Source organism: Lepidochelys olivacea, assembly GCF_965140295.1.
Source record: "Lepidochelys olivacea isolate rLepOli2 genome assembly, chromosome: 8".
NCBI classification, from domain to species: domain Eukaryota; kingdom Metazoa; phylum Chordata; order Testudines; family Cheloniidae; genus Lepidochelys; species Lepidochelys olivacea.
The window spans coordinates 81,088,184-81,107,192 of record NC_140418.1 but is presented as its reverse complement, the minus strand read 5'-3'; the positions used below and the strand labels follow the sequence as shown (position 1 = coordinate 81,107,192).

The window sequence follows — 19,009 nt, the reverse complement described above, 5'->3', positions numbered from 1 at the left end:
TGTTTTGCAGCAAAACATGACATCTGAACATTTTCTATCTTGCATTCTTCAGGAATGAGCACTTTGTTTATGATACAAAGTTAAAGGCAAATTTTGAAAATTACATAGAAAACCTATGAAAATAAAGCATTTACTGATGTCGGGTTTCATCAGTCCATAGCAAAAACTTTGAGTGAACCTAAAAAGAGAGAGAGAGGGTTTTTTAAAAAAACAAACATTAGTTTTGATATGTAAGGAGAAAACCAGAGCAGGTGATCAACAACCTTGTTAAAGAGAACCAAGAAAACAGCCCTAGCTAAGGGGGGAGGGGGAAATGGCCATGATTAAGATGATACTGTTTGTTCACTGTTGTTGGCTTATTGTCTATTCACAATGAAACACCTGTTCAAGGATTATTTAAGATGGGTTTTGCACTTTCCATTTTTACAACTCAGGAGCCAATGTAATCATTTAACTTTCATTGCCTTTTTCACCACAGTTGCTGGCTCCACGTAGATAACTATTTTATCTGGAGTTTCATTGGGCCTGTTACCTTCATTATTCTGGTAAGAGTGCTTTCTTCTTTCCCCTCCACCCCCCCACCCTTTCCTTCCCCTTTATGCTCATTTTACAAAAGCAACAGCGTTGTGAAGGTTGAGTAACATCAATCATTACAAACCCTACTCTCAGAGTTTTGTATGAAAATACTTATGGCAAATTTATGATGGGAACAAGGGACTGAAAAGAATGTTTAAAATATAGTTCTGACCAAATTATTAATGTTCAAAACTCAATTGGTGCTTCTTCACTTCTTCTTTTTGTCCTTATTATTTTAATACTAAAGGTCATATTGATATGGCAGTCATATGACAGATCAATACAGTACTAAATACAGATTACAAAAGGGCCATTAGTATTACTTTAGTCTATTGAGTCGGTTTTGCACATGCTCAAAAATTGTAACTAAATATTTATCCAACAGACTGGAATGATTCAAACAGAAGTTCCAATCGTCTGGGTAAATAATTCAATCTAATAATTCTGTATACATATGCTTATGTATGTGTATATTTGTAAGTGTTTTTCCCCCTATGTATATATATGCTATGTGTTCTATGTATAAAACATATGTATAAAACACACTTACTTTTTTTTATATAAATAATAATGTATTGTGAACCCAATAGAAAACCCATGTGAGTCAGTCCAATTGGTTGTGGAAATATTTTAATTATATATATAATTTATTTTTTTAATTAAATATGGAGTGGTTAACTCATTCATTATCCATTCCTAGAATCATTCCAGTCTTTACAATAGATTGAACATGGTTGTATATTTAGCCAGGGGAAGATCTGCTGCAGTTATTTCAAACTCGTGGAAATAGAGATGTAAGAATTTGGAAGAAAAGTATATTCAAAATGAATTTAAAACTCAACTTTATGGTTGTGGCGTCAGAGCTCTGAAAGGTATAGCTGTGCTTGAGTGTGCACTGATATTTATTCTGTAGGAACATAAGAGAGAGTTCATAACTTCGATATTTTGGAATAGTGAAGTGGGTTTTATTAGTGTTTTTAGAAACCTACAGCAATTAAATACCAGATCCCATGAATTTATATAATGCCATGGTTGTGACAAAAGCCAAGAAATTAAAGTTTCTGACACTCCCTTCACTAGTTAGAGCTTTGTACTCTTGTATTATTTTTTCGAGGTTAGTTTGTCAGCCTTAATTTTTAAATTCCTGCCTTTTATTGATTTATACACTGAATTATTTAAGCACTTTTTTTGTATCTTATAATTTACACTGCCCCAAAGTGTGAAAGAAAATTGGTGTATTTTGAATCTATGAATTACAGTGAAAAGATGTGCCAGACCATCCAAGATAGGTAGGCTTGGTAGGATTTGATTTTTATTAAACGTTGGTAAAAGTCAATTTCACTGTACACACAGGGCAACAAAAAAATATTTCCATTGATAATAATCAAAATTTATAGCTAGTCAGAGTAATAAAAATCTCGAACTGGGTTTAATTTAGGGGTATTCACTTCGTATATTTTGGCACGTAATGTTGACAATCTGTGTTTTAAAATTTATAAAGCTTTAACTTCTTGAATTTCAATGCCTATTGTCTTTAAATAATTATTGTCTGGCCCACTCCATAATTTCCCACACCTTAAGACATTTAAATAAGTAAAAATTGAAAAAAATGCTTAAAAATAAACATCGATATTGGTGTCAAAATTATATTTTAAAAAAATTGAATTATGCCAAGCCTATAGATAGGTGATTTATCCTTCCCTAAGATAACATGCTAAAGTATTTCCAGATGTATGTATCTCGGGATGTACTCTTTGTTTATTAGAAGGCCACCTTTGTTAAACAATGGAGTTTTTTCAACCCATTGAGCAGGGACACTTAAGAAAGGACAAGTGCACAATGTGCAAATAGATGCTTCATTTTAAAGATACAGTCACACTGCTGAAGGATCTGCTATGTAAAATTTCCTCTTCTTTTCTCAAATGTCAAAGTGTGTGTATGTATATGTGGGGAGAGAGAGAGAGAGATAATAGTCTCCTTGAGGTATGAGGAATGTGGTCAACTAAGAATGTAGTACAAAGTTTAGTCTATTTAAAAAGTTTAAAGTAAAGGAAATCCCTCCCACTTTGGAATTTGATTCAGAACTAAGCCTTCAACTATATTTACAAGGCATTTTTAATACAGTAGGTCATACTCTTTCAATAGGAGAAGTTGTACACAGTCCTTGCTTACAGACACCCCCCCAACCTGAAGCAAATACTCACCAGCAACCACACACCACACAACAAAAACACTAACCCAGGAACCTATCCTTGCATCAAAGCCCGTTGCCAACTATGTCCACATATCTATTCAGGGGACGCCATCATAGGGCTAATCACATCAGCCACACTATCAGAGGCTCGTTCACCTGCATATCTACCAATGTGATATATGCCATCATGTGCCAGCAATGCGCCTCTGCCATGTACATTGGCCAGACCGGACAGTCTCTACATAAAAGAATAAATGGACACAAATCAGACATCAGGAATTATAACATTCAAAAACCAGTCAGAGAACACTTCAACCTCTCTAGTCACTCTATTACAGACCTAAAAGTTGCAATTCTTCAACAAAAAAACCTCAAAAACAGACTCCAATGAGAAACTGCAGAATTGGAATTAATTTGAAAACTGGACACCATTACATTAGGCTTGAATAAAGACTGGGAGTGGATGGGTCATGACACACAGTAAACACACAGAGTCTATTTCCCCATGTTTATCCCCACCCCCACCGCACTGTTCCCCACACTTTCTTGTCAACTACTGGAAATGGCCCACCTTGATTATCACTACAAAAGGTTTTGGCGTTTTTTTCCTCTCCTGCTGGTAATAGCTCACCTTACCTGATCACTCTCATTACAGTGTGTATGGTAACACCCATTGTTTCATGTTCTCTGGGTCTATAAAATCTCCCCACTGTATTTTCCACTGCATGCATCCAATGAAGTGAGCTGTAGCTCACGAAAGCTTGTGCTCAAATAAATTTGTTAGTCTCTAAGGTGCCACAAGTACTCCTTTTCTTTTTGCGGATACAGACTAACACGGCTGCTACTCTGAAACCTGTCATGATTGCTATGATCATTTAAAGAAAACTGTTCTAAGTCTGTTGTCATACAGTTCAGCTAGTCAGTGCTTTAGGGTCTGGTTATAAGTGTTTTTTGTTTGTTTTTGTTTAACTTATTACTGTAAGCACTTTCTAGGTCACGTCTCTCTATTTTATATAACATTTCACTTGAGGGAGCTAGAAGGGGGCTTTGCTGCGGCCATTTATGTGTCCTCATAACCAGGTCAGAGTGAGAACAGAGGTGAAGGACATTTAAATTATATTGACCATGTACAGTCAGAGTCCACTATTATTTATCAGCCATGATATTATTATCCTCCAGCAAATCATTTAGACTAAGTGGCTAAAGGCCTTTGGGAGCAGTATTCCCAACTTCACAAATATGAAACAGCAGGTAGCAATCACAGTCTAGTTCCTGGGAGTAATTCTTCTCCTGCAATTGCTTTGCCTTCTAATCGTCCAACTGAGAGAGTGAGAAAGAGAGAGGGAGATGAGTAATGGCTGAAAAATAATATCTCATGTGCAGCGTAACCAGAGAAGAGCCATGTTTGTAGAGTAGGGTATTCATTATCAATGGTATGAAAGACTTTAATATTAGTAATCTTTTGAGCATCTGTTACTAGTTTAAATTCTCTTTTATGATGTTTATTAATGAAATAATATGCATATTCTTAGACAATATTGTTTGCTGCTTTAATTTCAATTGCATTAAAATCTGTACACGACAACGTGAGGGTCTGTGAGGGAAAACTGCCTTCTGAGGAAGACATAAAACTTTCAACTTTAGTATTTCCATAGACTGTCATGCCTATGGGCACCAGGGTCATTATATCTATGAGAAAAGAGCATGTAAGTAATGAGCGGTGGGAAACCATTAGTATGCCAGAAACGGTTTAATGAAAGCTTGGATCATGATACATCAGGAGCTGTTCTCATCATTTGGACAGTTCCATCTGCATCTTTAATAATTAATTCAGTTCAGTAAGAGTTCAGCTTGCACACTCATTTAGAAACCTTCTTCAGAGAACACCTCTTTGGCTGCCAGTCCCAGAGAGAAATAGGCTTCTGCATGGCTAAGAGCAAAGATCTGCAGATACACAAACAGTTTTAGAGCTGCATTTGCCAGGTAACAAAAGCTCCAGGGAGGACAAAAAGGGTCAGAACATGTGCAGTTCAGCTAGGTTACTTCAGAGTGGTGTTTCTGTTCTTCTGTCTTATCATATCCATGTCAGCACTGCAGGCTGTGTGGAATGAATTTTAAACTGCTAAACTCAGGCAGGCAGGATTCAATTGTGCAGGTTGATGGCTATAAAACAAACAGTATGCTCCCATAATCTGTGGTCAGAAAAGCCCGAATTATTTTGACTTCTATATAGCTCCATGTTCATTCATACCATTAAGATGGATGAAGTTGGTTAGACTTGCTCAGCCAGGACTACTGGGGTATGATCCTCACAGATGGAGCTAATAAATTCGCCCGGTAAAGGTTATTTAAACAAAGATTCCGTAGATGTTCTATTTAATCAATACAGGAAAAATGTGTGGTCATTTTACTCATACTGAAATATGTTATTTCACTGGTATGTCTGTGTGTGTGTGTGTATATATATATATACACACACACATTATATGTATATAAATATATATTGTAGATGTGTGGTTTTATACGTACACACATGCTAATTATGGCAGTGAAAGACGTGATAAATTGCATTTGTCATATTCCTGACTTTCTTTCTGCCACTTATCTATCTTTCTTAGGATTCCTAGTCTTTCAGACCTCTCTGCAGCTTATAACAAATCTTTTTTCAAATGCACTTGAGACAAAAATATTTCCCTCAAAATTACACTGGTCTGATGCGCAGGACAGGCAGTATTCAGTCCGGCATCATTTTAAGGTCCAGTGCCGTCTGATTTTGCAGGGTTAGAAGCAAGACTTCTGTGTATTGGTAAAGAGAGATTACCCAGCTTCCCCTAGGGTATTGAACTTGCTGCTTGCTCTGTAAAGTCCTCAGATATTAGATTTTATGACATTTTTATAGATAGAGATTTTTTTGAAATGTTTGTGATAATTTTCTTCTTCCTCGATCTTGTATATCAAATCAAATCAGTATCTTAGATGTCTGTATATGAATGGAAGAAGTATAGGGAATAAGCAGGAAGAACGGAAAATGCTAGTAAATAAACACAACTATGACATAGTTGGCATCACAGAGACCTGGTGGGATAATACACATGACTGGAATACTGGTATAGAAGGGTACATTTTGCTCAGGAAGGACCGGCAGGGAAAAAAGGGAGGTGGTGTTGCCTTATATATTAAAAATGTATACACTTGCCTGAGACTGAGGTGGAAATAGGAGACAGACTTGTTCAAAGTCTCTGGGTAAGGATAAAAGGGGAAAAAAACAAGGGTGATGTCATAGTAGGAGGTCTACCACAGACCACCAAACCAGGAAAAAGAGTTAGATGAGGCTTTTTTTAAACAGCTAACGAAATCATCCAAAGCACAGGGCTTGGTGGTGATGGGGAACTTCAGCTACATCTGTTGGGAAAATAACGCAGCAGGGCACGGATTATCCAGGAAATTCTTGGAATGTATTGGAGACCATTTTTTATTTCAGAAGGTGGGGACAGCTACCAAGGGGAGAGGCTGTTCTAGATTTGATTCTGACAAACAGGGGGGAACTGGTTGAACATTTGAAAGTAGAAGGCAGCTTGGGTAAAAGTGATCATGAAATGACAGAGTTCTTGATTCTAAGGAATGGTAGGAGGGAGAACAGCAAAATAAAGACAGTGGATTTCAAGAAGGCAGACTAGCAAACTCAAGGAGTTGGTAGGTAAGATCCCTTGGGAAGCAAGTCTAAGGGGAAAAACAATAGAAGACAGTTGGCAGTTTTTCAAAGAGACATTAAGGGCACAAGAGCAAACTATCCCACTAGGAAGTTGGCAAGAGACCACCCTGGCTTAACCAGGAGATCTTCAATGACCTAAAAATAAAAAAAAAAAAGAGTCCTACAAAAAATGGAAACTAGGTCAGATTACAAAGGATGAGTATAAGCAATAACACAAGTATGTAAGGACAAAATTAGAAAGTCCAAGGCACAAAATGAGATCAAATTAGCTAGAGACATAAAGGCTAACAAGAAAACATTCTACAAATACATTAGAAGCAAGAGGAAGACCAAGGACAGGGTAGGACCATTACTCAATGGGGGAAGAGGGGGAGAATAACAGAAAATTTGGAAATGGCAGAGGGGCTTGATTACTTCTTTGTTTCTATTTTCACCAAGAAGATTGGTGGTGATTGGACATCTAACGTAGTGAATGCAAGTGAAAAAGAGGTAGGATCAGAAGAGGCTAAAATAGGGAAAGAACAAAATAAAAATTACTTGGAGAAATTAGATGTCTTCAAGTGACCAGGGCCTAATGAAATGCATCCTAGAATACTCAAGGAGCTGACTGAGGAGATATCTGAGCCATTAGCAATTATCTTTGAGAAGTCATGGAAGATGGGAGAGATTCCAGAAGACTGGAAAAGGGCAGATATAGTGCCCATCTATAAAAAGGGAAATAAGGACAACCCAGGGAATTACAGACCAGTCAGCTTAACTTCTGTACCCGGAAAGATAACGGAGCAAATAATTAAGCAATCAATTTGCAAACATCTAGAAGATAATAAGGTGATAAGTAAAAGATGGCACGGATTTGTCAAAAACAAATCGTGTCAAACCAATCTGATAGCTTTCTTTGACAGAGTAACAAGCCTTGTGGATGTGGGGAAGTGGTAGACATGGTACCTCTTGATATTAGTAAAGCTTTTGATACTATCCCGCATGACATTCTCATAAATAAACTAGGGAAATGCAACCTAGAGGGAGCTACTATAAGGTGGGTGCATAACTGGTTGGAAAACCATTCCCAGAGAGTAGTTATCAATGGTACACAGTTATGCTGGAAGGGCATAACGAGTGGGGTCCCGCAGGGATCAGGTCCAGTTCTGTTCAATATCTTCATCAATGATTTAGATAATGGCATACAGAGTATACTTGTAAAGTTTGCAGATGATACCAAGCTGGGAGGGGTTGCAAGTACTCTGGAGGACAGGATTAAAATTAAAAATGATCTGGACAAACTGGAGAAATGGTCTGAAGTAAATAGGATGAAATTCAATAAGAACAAATGCAAAGTACTCCACTTAGGAAGGAACAATCAGTTGCACACATACAAAATGGGAAATGACTGCCTAGGAAAGAGTACTGCGGAAAGGGATCTGGGTGTCATAGTGGACCACAAGCTAAATATGAGTTGACTGTGTGACGCTGTTGCAAAAAAAGCGAACATCATTCTGGGATGCATTAGCAGGAGTGTTGTAAGCAAGACAGGAAGTAATTCTTCTCTACTCCGCTCTGATTAGGCCTCAACGGGAGTATTGTGTCCAGTTCTGGGCACCACATTTCAGGAAAGATGTGGACAAACTGGAGAGAGTCCAGAGAAAAGGAACAAAAATGATTAAAGGTCTAGAAAACATGACCTATGAGGAAAGATGGAAAAAATTGGGTTTGTTTAGTCTGGAAAAGAGAAGACAGAGAGGGGACATGACAACATTTTTCATGCATGTAAAAGGCTGTTACAAGGAGGAGGAAGAAATATTATTTTTCTTAACCTCTGAGGATAGGACAAGAAGCAATCAGCTTAAATTGCAGGAAGGGAGGTTTAGGTTGGGCATTAGGAAAAACTTCCTAACAGTCAGGGTGGTTAAGCACTGGAATAAATTGCCTAAGGAGGTTGTGGAATCTCCATCATTGGAAATTATTAAGAGCAGGTTAGACAAACACCTGTCAGGAATGGGCTAGATAATTAGTCCTGCCACGAGTGGAGGGGACTGGACTGGATGACCTCTCAAGGTCACTTCCAGTTCTATGATTCTGTATTTGGATTTATGATAAGACAGACTGTCTTTACAGGTGGAGGAATTTTGTTCTAAAAAATAGTTCCTGTAAATTCTTTTACAGCTATATAAAATGTTTGTAGGAACACAGGAATTGCAATGCTAGATCAGACCAGTGGGCCATGTATCCCATGTCTCCCAGTGCCCAGTTATCATATGCTTTCAGAAGAAAGTGCAAAACATTTTAGTGGGCAATTATGGAATAACCTATCTGTGCTATGTAGTGATTTTACATTATAATTCTCTCAAATTTATCTGTGGACTGTCTCATTATTCATGTAAAGCAGAATTTTCAAACCTTATTGGCTAGTTAGACTCCTAAATTCATATATAGGCACTTAAAAAGAACTGGCCTGATTTTCAGAGGTGCTGACCCACCCAGCTCCCAGAGTTAGCCCAATGTTGACTGTTTTTGAAAATCACCCTATGTATGTATAGGTAATACAGCTAGAGATGAACTAAGGAGGCAGTATTTAGACTTTGGTTTAGAATTGATATTTGAGGCCAAATCAGTATTAGGGTTTGGATTCTGATTTTAGGAATCCAAAATTTCATAAGACTTTGCCTAAAATGGTGGAAGCCTTGTGAATTCAGTAGCTCTGCTAATCACAAGAAGATGCAAAATTTTGGTGGCATCAAATGAACTTTCATTTCTTCGAGTGCTGTTCCTGTGGGTGCTCTAGGCGACTGTGTGTCCTGGCGCTGTTGATCGTAGATCTTCGGTAGCAGTGCCTGGCCGGGACGCACCCACCCAGTTGTTGTCTCACGGCGTCGTTAAGGTCTGTTTGTGCGTGCGTGTCCTGCACCCCCTCAGTTCCTTCTCAACTGTTCTCAGCTGAAGATGGGACTCGGGGCAGTGCTGAACCTCTTGCCTGGTCACTGAAGGAAACAAGTAGAAATAGTTAGCTAGAAATATCCCAGTTCTTTCCCTTCCTTTAGAATAGTTATTCATTGTTCGTTATTTTAAAAAACTAAACTTTTTTTCTCTCACGTTCATCTCCTGCTGAGACTTCCCCCCCAGGCAATCATAGCTTCATGATGCCGGCATCCCCTGGATTCAAAAAATGCGGCTTCTGCAGTCAATCTATGCCACGGTCTGATGGACACACTGTGGGTGAAGTGTCTAGGTGAGAGACACGTCCCCACAAAGTGTGTCCACTGTAATAGCCTGACAACCAGGGCTCGCCATGACGGAGACAAGTGGCTGAAAATGCTCCTTATGGAGAAATCCCTGCAGCCACCAGCAGAGACGGGCACAAGTAAACCCTCTCCCTCACGCTCCCCTGCCAGTTTGGAACCGACCAGGAATGCGGCTTCACCCTCTCATGTGAAGAGGCAGGAAGCCCCAACCTATCCACACAGAGACCTACAGAAACTAAAAAGGGTCTCCAGCGAAGTCACTTCCCTGGTGCTGACAGCACCAAGAACCATCACAGCTGACCTCCCCACCACCTCAAACACGGCTCATATGGGGCTCAGAAACAAGGACTCAACCCCCCCACAGCGGGCAACTTTCCTCTGCACCAACCCTGCCGGCACCGCAAACAGACTCGGTACTGGCTGCGCGGTTCACCCCGGCACCAACAAGACCGTCAGCACTGAGACTGACAATAACCCCCCCTGCAGCCACACCACTCCCGGCGGGCACCTATAGGCACCCACCAAGGCTAAATAGATATCGCTGCGGAAATTGGCTCACACTCTGAGACCCTTAGCACCGCAACCCATGAAGCAGCAGCAATTCTTAAATCATGCTAACATCTCCATGGCCCCACAGCCTGATTCCCCCCTCCTAGGCACCGAGCGCTCACTCTTTGATCAGCCACTCTCACCACCTGACCTGGTCACGCTCACTGACAGTGAGAATGACATGCCGCAGCAGGCAGAGTTTTCCCTGCCTGACTTTCCTCCCCCTCCGGAGCCATACCTATTTCAAGGCATGGCACCCCACAAGAACCAGCCTCAATTTCCGTTTTGTCCCCCCATGGGCAGTGCCCCACTTTTCATACCCTATGTAGTGGCCACAGTGGTACCCTTGGTCTGCCCATGATGCCAATCCTTCTTGTGGACCCTCCACCAGACTGCAGACCCACTCTGCACCTCTGTCTCCAGCTCCATCTACATCCAGAGCTCCTGAGCCCCCCACCTTGAAGAAATGGGCTATGAACCTTTCCCTGTATCATCTGATCATAATTCTCTGTCAGCTGAAGATGAAGCTTTCATGCCACCACCACCACAGAACATGGACGATTTTAAGTAGCTCCAGGAACTTTTTAAGAGAGCAGCAATCAGTCAGGACTTTCCATTAGGAGGAGACAAAACACAGACTCCTGAAAATCCTCCAACTCTCTGCGCCATCAAAGATTGCACTACCCATAAATGAGGCCCTACTGGAACCTACTGACACTATATGGCAGACCCCTGCCTCCATCCTGCCAACATGTAAAAGGGCTGAACATAAACATTATGTACCAGCTAAGGATGTAGACTTCTTATTTTCCCACCCACAGCCCAGCTCTTTTATGGTTGAGGCAGCTACCAACAGAACAAAGCAACCACAATACCGGCCCATTCCACAAGATAAGGACCTCAAACGATTTGACCTCCTGGGCCGCAAGGTTTACACCTTCTCCACTCTGCAATTCAGAATTGCAAATTACTCCCCCCCCCCCCCCGCAAGCTACAACTATGACAATTACAACAAGTTATTTGAATTTACCTCCCATATCCCAGAGGACAGAAGATCAGATTTTAAATCAGTCCTCGTCAAAGATCAACTGGTGTCTAGGATGGTGCTACAAGCATCCCTGGACATGGCTGACACAGCGGCCTGTACTACCGCCACTGTGGTAGTGATGCGCCGGTCTTCCTGGCTGTCTGCATCTGGCATCCCTAAAGATCTGCAGACCAAAGTGGAGTACCTTCCCTTTCATAGGGATAAACTTTTTTCCAAAAAAACAAAACAAAACAAAAACAAAAAACCCCTGATGAAGTCCTTCACACTATGAAGGACTCCAGGGCCACTCTATGCACACTGGGGATATAACTGTCTGACGTCTTGTCCTACCCCCCACCCCCCCACACACAGAAGGCAACGGTATCAACCTTATCAACAATATCACCGGCCCCAGTTGAGACCATACGATAATGGGAAGAACTGCAACAGACCTCCCAGGGCAGACAAAACCAAGCGCAACCAACTACATCCCACACATTGGGAAACAAACAACAATTTTGAAGCCTTGTTTGGGGGTCTGCGTGACCATCCCTTGGCACCACCACTTATTTGCCCATTTGGCCACCGTCTCCTGTTTTTCCACCATGTCTGGCAACAGGTCACACAGGACCACTGGGTCATAGAAATAGTACAATTGAGCTACTCCATCCCTTTCACTTCATGCCCACCCACCCTTCCCCGTCCCTCTTCAGGGACCCCTCTGACGAGCGCCTACTTCAAGCAGAGGTGACTCATCTTCTACAGCTCTGTACAACATGTACCGGCCCAACATCGGGGACAAGGGTTTTGCTCTCACTACTTTCTGACCCAGAAGAAAGGCAGAGGATGGCGACCTGTACTAGACCTATGAAGACTAAACAAATTTGTACATGTTCAGAAATTAAAAGATGGTCACATTAGGCACAGTAATACCCGCGTTGGAACAAGGGGAATGGTTCTCAGCCCTCAACCTACAGGATGCCTATTTTCAAATATCTGTTCACCCAGCACACAGACGCTTTCTGCGATTCACAGTAGGGCACGAACACTTCCAATAGAGAGTGCTACCATTTGGACTCTCCTCAGCACCGAGAGTGTTCTCCAAGACTCTTGCAGTAGTGGTGGCCCACCTACGCAAACACGGAATTATACTTTTCCCCTACCTAGACGACTGCCTGATCAAAGGCCGTTCATACAACGAGACAGTAGAGGCCACTTGTTTTACCATCTCCCTCTTCCACAGTCTAGGCCTGCAAATAGACTTCCAAAAGTCCCCCCTGATACCCACACAGAAAATCGAGTTCATCAGGGCTCACCTGGACTCAGTTTTGACCAGAGCCTCACTCGCACACACCAGATTCCTCGCCATCACACACCTCATAGGCACGTTATCTGTTTGCCCCAGAGTAGAGGCAAGAACATGCTGCAGCTTCTTGGTCACATGACAGCCACCACCTTCATGGTCAAATATGCCAGACTACGTAGGAGGTGCCTTCAGGGTTGGCTCAGCTCTGTATACAAACCCAGCAGGCACAGCCTCCGCATGATGCTAACTCCTCCAGCAAAGGTTTTAATCTCCCTACAATGGTGGACAAAACTGGGGAACGTATGCACAGGCGTCCCTTTCCATCAAAATTCCCCTGTGCTCACGCTCATGACAGATGCTTCCCTGATAGGCTGGGGAGTGCACCTGGGAGCTCACACAACACAGGGCCGATGATCCCTGTCAGAGACATGTCTGCACATAAATCTTCTAGCGCTCAGAGCAGTCAGATATGCCTGCCTCCACTTTCTCCCAGTCATAAGGAAAAAATCTATGTGGGTCTTGACAGACAATATAGCATGCATGTTCTATATCAACAGATTCGGGGGGGGGGGGAATCACACTCTCTATGCACAGAAGCCATCCAGCTATGGAATTGGTGTATACAACATCACATAGAGATCACTGCTTCCTACCTGCCTGGGTGTCAGCACACTACCACCAGACACTCAGCAGACACTTCTCACAAGAACACGAATGGGAATTGCACTCCACGATACTGCGGTAGCTCTTCTCCTACTGGGGCACCCTGTCGGTAGACCTGGTTGCCACAACACAAAACTGCAAATGCAATCTATTCTGCTCCAGAGCAGGACTTGGGACCGCATCCCTCGGAGATAAGCATACTAATGGCCTACCCTCCCTACACAGTTTTCTTCAAAGATAAGATTACGATGCGACCACACCCCAAATTTCTTCCCAAGGTGGTGTCCACTTTCCACCTCAATCAGCCAATATACCTACCTGCATTCTACCCCAGACCTCATAAGAACCCACAGGAAGCGGCATTACATACTCTTGATGTCAGACATGCAATTGCCTTTTATTTAGGTAGCACTAAGGCATTCGGTAAATCCGCTAGACTATTTGTGTCCACTACCGAACGATTGAAGGGTGCTGCTCTTTCTTAGCAATGACTCTTCAAGTGGCTATCTGAATGCATTAGGTCATGCTACCAGACCCAGAATGCTCAACCCCCAGAGGGCATCAGAACACACTCTACTAGAGTGATGTCAACATCCATTGCATTCCTGCAACATGTACCTATTACCGACATATGCAAGGTGGCCACATGGGCATCAGACCACACATTCACCAAACGTTACGCTATCACACAGAACACTATGGCAGACGCCATGGTAGGCCACACAGTACTGTCTACCGTTATCAAAGACACAACTCCAAAGTCCCACCAACCATAGTGGGTATGCCTCACATTCGCCTGGAGTAGAGCACCCACAGGGAGAGCACTTGAAGAAGAAGAGAAGGTTACTCACCTTGCAGTAACTGAGGTTCTTTGAGATGTGTGTCCCTGTGGGTGCTCCATTACCCACCCTTCTCCCTTCTACTTTGGAGTACGAATCAGACGACTCTATGGTAGAGAAGGATCTGAGGGGGTGTGGGACGCGTGCACACAGATAGACCCTAACGATGCTGCAAGACAACAGCTGGGCGCGTGCATCCCGACCAGGCACTGCTACCGAAGATCTCCGATCAATGGCACCAAGACGCACCGTCACCTGGAGTGGAGTACCCACAGGGACACACATCTCGCAGAACCTCAGTTACTGCAAGGTGTGTAACCTTCTCTTAGTGTGAAGCTGTGCTAGATTCTGAGGGCCTGTACTGTTGTTCAGCAAGACTCTTTGAACCTATCATCACACATTGCCTGTGCATTTGAGTTCTTAGAAGTCCACCCAAGATGAAGGTCTCTCCTTAGTTTGGCTTGCAGCAACACATCTACCAACTGGAGTTGGAGCTCATTAAAGGATAATTTCTTTTAAAAATCTATTAGACAGCAGATACGTATTAACTGATAACTCACTGGTATTTACTGGAGAATGTCAAACTCTAAAAGATGAAACTACTAACTCGAGATTGGGTGTCCCATATTTTTTATGGAGGAAGAGGAGAATAGATATAGATCAGCTGAAGGTTAGATTGATTTATAATGCTAAAAGAATAATTAGATGGACTTGGGTCAATGTTTGATCTTCTTCAGACAGGTGGAAAATTCGGTGTAATGTAATGCTGCAGTTGTGAAAGCAAAAAACATCATGTCCATTGGTTGAATTGTTATAGGCTACAGAGAGGCCCATTTTTGCAGAAGTGCAAACACAAAACTCTACCTGCCATTCGATAGGCCTCTGTGGATTTTATGCATTGGAATGTGATTTTTTTTTAAATTTCTATTGATATTAAGAAATTCAGTATTTAGGATGACTTATTCTTCTTAAAACAACAACTTCAAATGCATTGAATCATCTGGATAACAGCTGATACAGATTAGTGGAAAAGAAGCAAAATATCTGGTTCATTCTCTCTCGTGCATGCACACACACGCTGTCCTCAATAGAAAGAGGAGTTAAAGCCATTTATTCTAAAAGTAATTATTTTCCATCATGTTCCCGTGTCCTTTCTGCTTGGTGTACTATGCAATAAAATGAATATACCCAGAACAGCAACTTACTTAAAAGAACTGAACCCCTTTTTCCATGATAGGAGGTGAGTGAGATAAAAGAGGATGTGTCTTTCCCCAAGGTTAGCTCGATGCCACTTACAGTTTTTGCACAGCTAGAATAATTTTCTGATAGTTACAGAGCACATATACAGAACCAATGTTTTTTAATCCTTTTTCAGAGGTGAACTAGTGTTCTTTTGTTGCTGATGTTTCAAATTATATCATTTTTCACAGAGATGAGGAGAACAAGTATCATATCATCTGTTGTCATAGTTACTTTGTCTTGAAAGTAAGGTCCTTTAATGCTTTTTATTTCTAAGGTTCTTTTTCATCTACCATAATACAACTTTAGTAAAATACTGGGCTACTTTTCAGTTCTATTTTCTAAATTTTAATGAATATTGAGAAAATGTTTGGTAACAGCCTCCGATTCTGCAATGAAATCCATACAGGCAAAGGCTGCGTGAAGCCCTGTTGCCCTATTAGAACATTGTGTAGGCTCAGGGGTAGGGACTTGACTGCTTGGATATCAGTGCAGGATGGGATCCTTACTCTATAAGGCTTCTATTTTTCCACATTTTAGATGCCTAGCTGCCAATTAGACTTCTCGTGTTCAAAGAATCATCCTGCCAGTTTTCCTCGAGTGCTGGTGCCTATGGGTATTCACTGTTGGAGTGCGTGCACTCCATGAGCCCAGGACTGAAAATTCAATAGTAGTGTCCATTGGTCTGTTCTTTGGCCATTCACCTCATGCTCTCAACAAAGTGGTAAGGGATGACACAGACCTACTGCCTCTACTACTCACAGCCTGAGACCAAACTGTCCTGTGTTTGTAGCTTTCTAGCTTGCTCAAATCTCTAACTAGTAACACTGTAAATAGTTTATTATTGTTAATAGTTTTAGTATTTAGTTAGTGAGTAGTCTTAGTCACAGTTACAGAGGGGGAACTCCTGGCCCCTATTAGCTAATTTTCCCAACACTCAGGGTACATATGCCTAAGGTCCCAAACTTCAAGTCTTACCTTGTCTACCTGTGGGTCTTACCAGTAAGTGACCTGCATGAGAACTGCCTCTACTGCATTGGGGAATCACACATCCCATCAAAGTGTGAGATCTGCCACTCCTTTTCCCCTTGCCCTAGGCAGTCTCAGGAGTTCAGACTCTGCAAGAACCAGATGGAGCATTCTGTGAGACTTTGATCAGATCGACCTCCCGCTCTCCGCCTCACTGACTGGAACCTAGCAGGCTCAGGGACTCTGCAAAGTGGAAGCATGAAGAAGACAAGGAGAAATACACTCGTAAGAAGGCAAACAAGTCTCATCAGTTCTCAAAGAAGGGAGCTGTATCTTCCCTCAAGACTGCATGAGACTCCATACCACAGAGGGAGGTGCTCCTGGAGTTCACTGGGAGCACAAGCCAGCTCTGACAGTACTGGGAGCACAAGCCAGCTCTGACAGCCAGCTTCCAGTGCTCCAAAACCATCCTCAAGGGGCGTAAGGAAAGTGAAAAAGCACTCACCATCTGCCCTGGCAGTACTACACTGCATGCCTAAGCTTGCACTGACAGATCACATACCGATGACTTCTTCCAATTCTCCTCTGGTCAGACCTTGGTACGCCCTTCTCAAGGATCATCAGGACCCTGCTTTCCAGGGAATACCCGTAGCCACATTGCCAGAAGACAATGGGTACTGCTGGCTCCGCCCTTCGAGTTGGATGGCTCTTACTGTGTGGAAGTGTAGAAGCTGTTACTGCCAGTTCCACCAATGGTCTGCACACACAAAGTCAACCTGTATAGGGCTGCCAAAACCTCATCCCAGGACTCATACAGAGCACTCAGGGATTAATAGCAATCCCCATGGGATCTGCACCCATCCCTGCGAACCCACCTACTGGCCATACTGGAACACTTGAGACCCTTACTATCAAGTCCCAGACTTGGAACACCGAGGGCACAGATTTAATCAGAAATCACCTCCAGTGGTAGAGCCTGAGCCCTCTCTAGGTCAGGCAAAAGAACATGAGCAGCCAGTACCTCTGAATCTGCCAAGGGCTTCTTTTTCATTTGTAGACAAGGCAATGATACCAGTCTCCCCCTCCTCAAGATGATTACAAGCAGTACCATGAACTTCTCCAGAGGAATACTTAAACCCTCCCACATCTTGCTGGAAGAGGTTCAGGTTCCCCCTCCTCTCCATGTCGTCATAGACATTCTCTTGTCAGTGGCACCCTCCAAAGTGGCACTTCTTATGAATGAGGCTGTTTTGGAGCCAGCTAAGGACACTGTAGCCACCTGGGCCCCTTCCCCAAAGAGAACTGAAAAGAAGTATTTTGTTTCCCCTAAAGAGGCAGAAATTTGTTCTCTTACCCAAATCAGAACTCTCAGGTTGTCTAATCTATCACAGAGCAGAATGACTAACCAGTCAAGGATCATTCCTTCAGACAAGGATGCCAGAAAGAACTTTTCTTCAGCCAGTCTACTTTTCCATATCAAGAGCTACTGAATGCTCATGTCACAATACTACGTCATGAACTGCCACAAGAGTTAACCAATAAATTATGTTAGTAGTGTAGGCCCCAATTCCAGGCTATTCTGGAAAGCTAACGGCCAGGTCATCCCTTCAGCTGTCATTGGACATAGCGGACACAGCTTCCTGCTCCGTGGTGATGTCAGTAGTTAGGTAGGTAGGTTTCTTGGCTGCAGCCATTAGGGTTCCCCAAAAAGGTTCAGGTGATGGTAGAAGATCTCCCCTTTGAGGTTAACAAGCCTTCAGCAAGAAAACCAGTGAGTCACTCACTCCAATACTCTCATGCCACTCTCCATTCCTTGGGAATGTGCACCCCACCATCTTGCAGAAAATATTCTGAAGTGGTGCAGCCCCATGGCCATTCTACCAGAGGCCCCCTGAGCAACCAGGAAAGCACCATAGAGTACAGTGCAGCCGACACACCACTCCACTATTGTCCTTGTCCAGACTCAGCTGCTTAATCTAGGTAGGGGCTGGAGAGACCATAATCGGGGAAAGGGCTTTTTCTCCAAATACTTCCTGATCCCCAAAAAGAAAGGGAATTGCAGGTTCATCCTGGACCTCAGGCATTTGAATGTCTTCATCTACCACATAAAATTCAGGATGATTACCCTAGTTGTTCTAATCTGCTCCCTAAACAAAGGAGACTGATATGTGATTCTCAATTTAAGATGTTTATTTTCATAAAGACATTCCCCCAGCACAGGCAATTCCTGCATTTTTCAATGGGTTTAGAGACTAAACCCAGTACAAGATGTTCCCCTTTGGCCTTGCAGTGGCCCCAAGGGTTTTTACAAAGGTCATGGTGATGGTAGCTGTGCACTTGCGCCAGCAACTCTAAAATATATTTCCCTCCCTAGACAGATTCCTCATAATGAGAGACCTCAGCATTCATCTCAGTCTTTAGACAACTATCTGGTCCTGCTTGGTCCTCCAAGGCTGCATGGTAGCATGCACCTATGTGGCCCCCTTTTTCCAGGCTACACTTGTGCAGTATCCTGGCTTGGCTGAGAAAGGTCTGCCTTCCAAACAGAGATTCCTTGGACAAGAGAATCTCAGTTCCTCATAGCATCTGGACACCTCTCACCTGGTGGGAGAAGGACATTGTTTGTGTGGTGGTTCCCTTTGCTCCCTCCCTTCCCACAAAGGCACTCATTATAGATGTGTCTCTATGAGGCTGGACAA

At 42.7% G+C, this 19,009-nt stretch overlaps 1 protein-coding gene across 22 annotated transcripts in view; it reads left to right on the top strand.

Annotated features, from left to right (window-relative positions):
- ADGRL2 (adhesion G protein-coupled receptor L2) overlaps positions 1–19,009 on the top strand; it is a 477,785-nt gene that overhangs the window by 439,409 nt on the left and 19,367 nt on the right. For all 22 annotated transcript variants that reach the window (XM_084636460.1, XM_084636456.1, XM_084636463.1 and 19 more), the window contains one exon: positions 479–545. In XM_084636460.1, the coding sequence (XP_084492586.1) occupies positions 479–545 (67 nt within the window). The remainder of the gene's footprint in view (positions 1–478; positions 546–19,009) is intronic.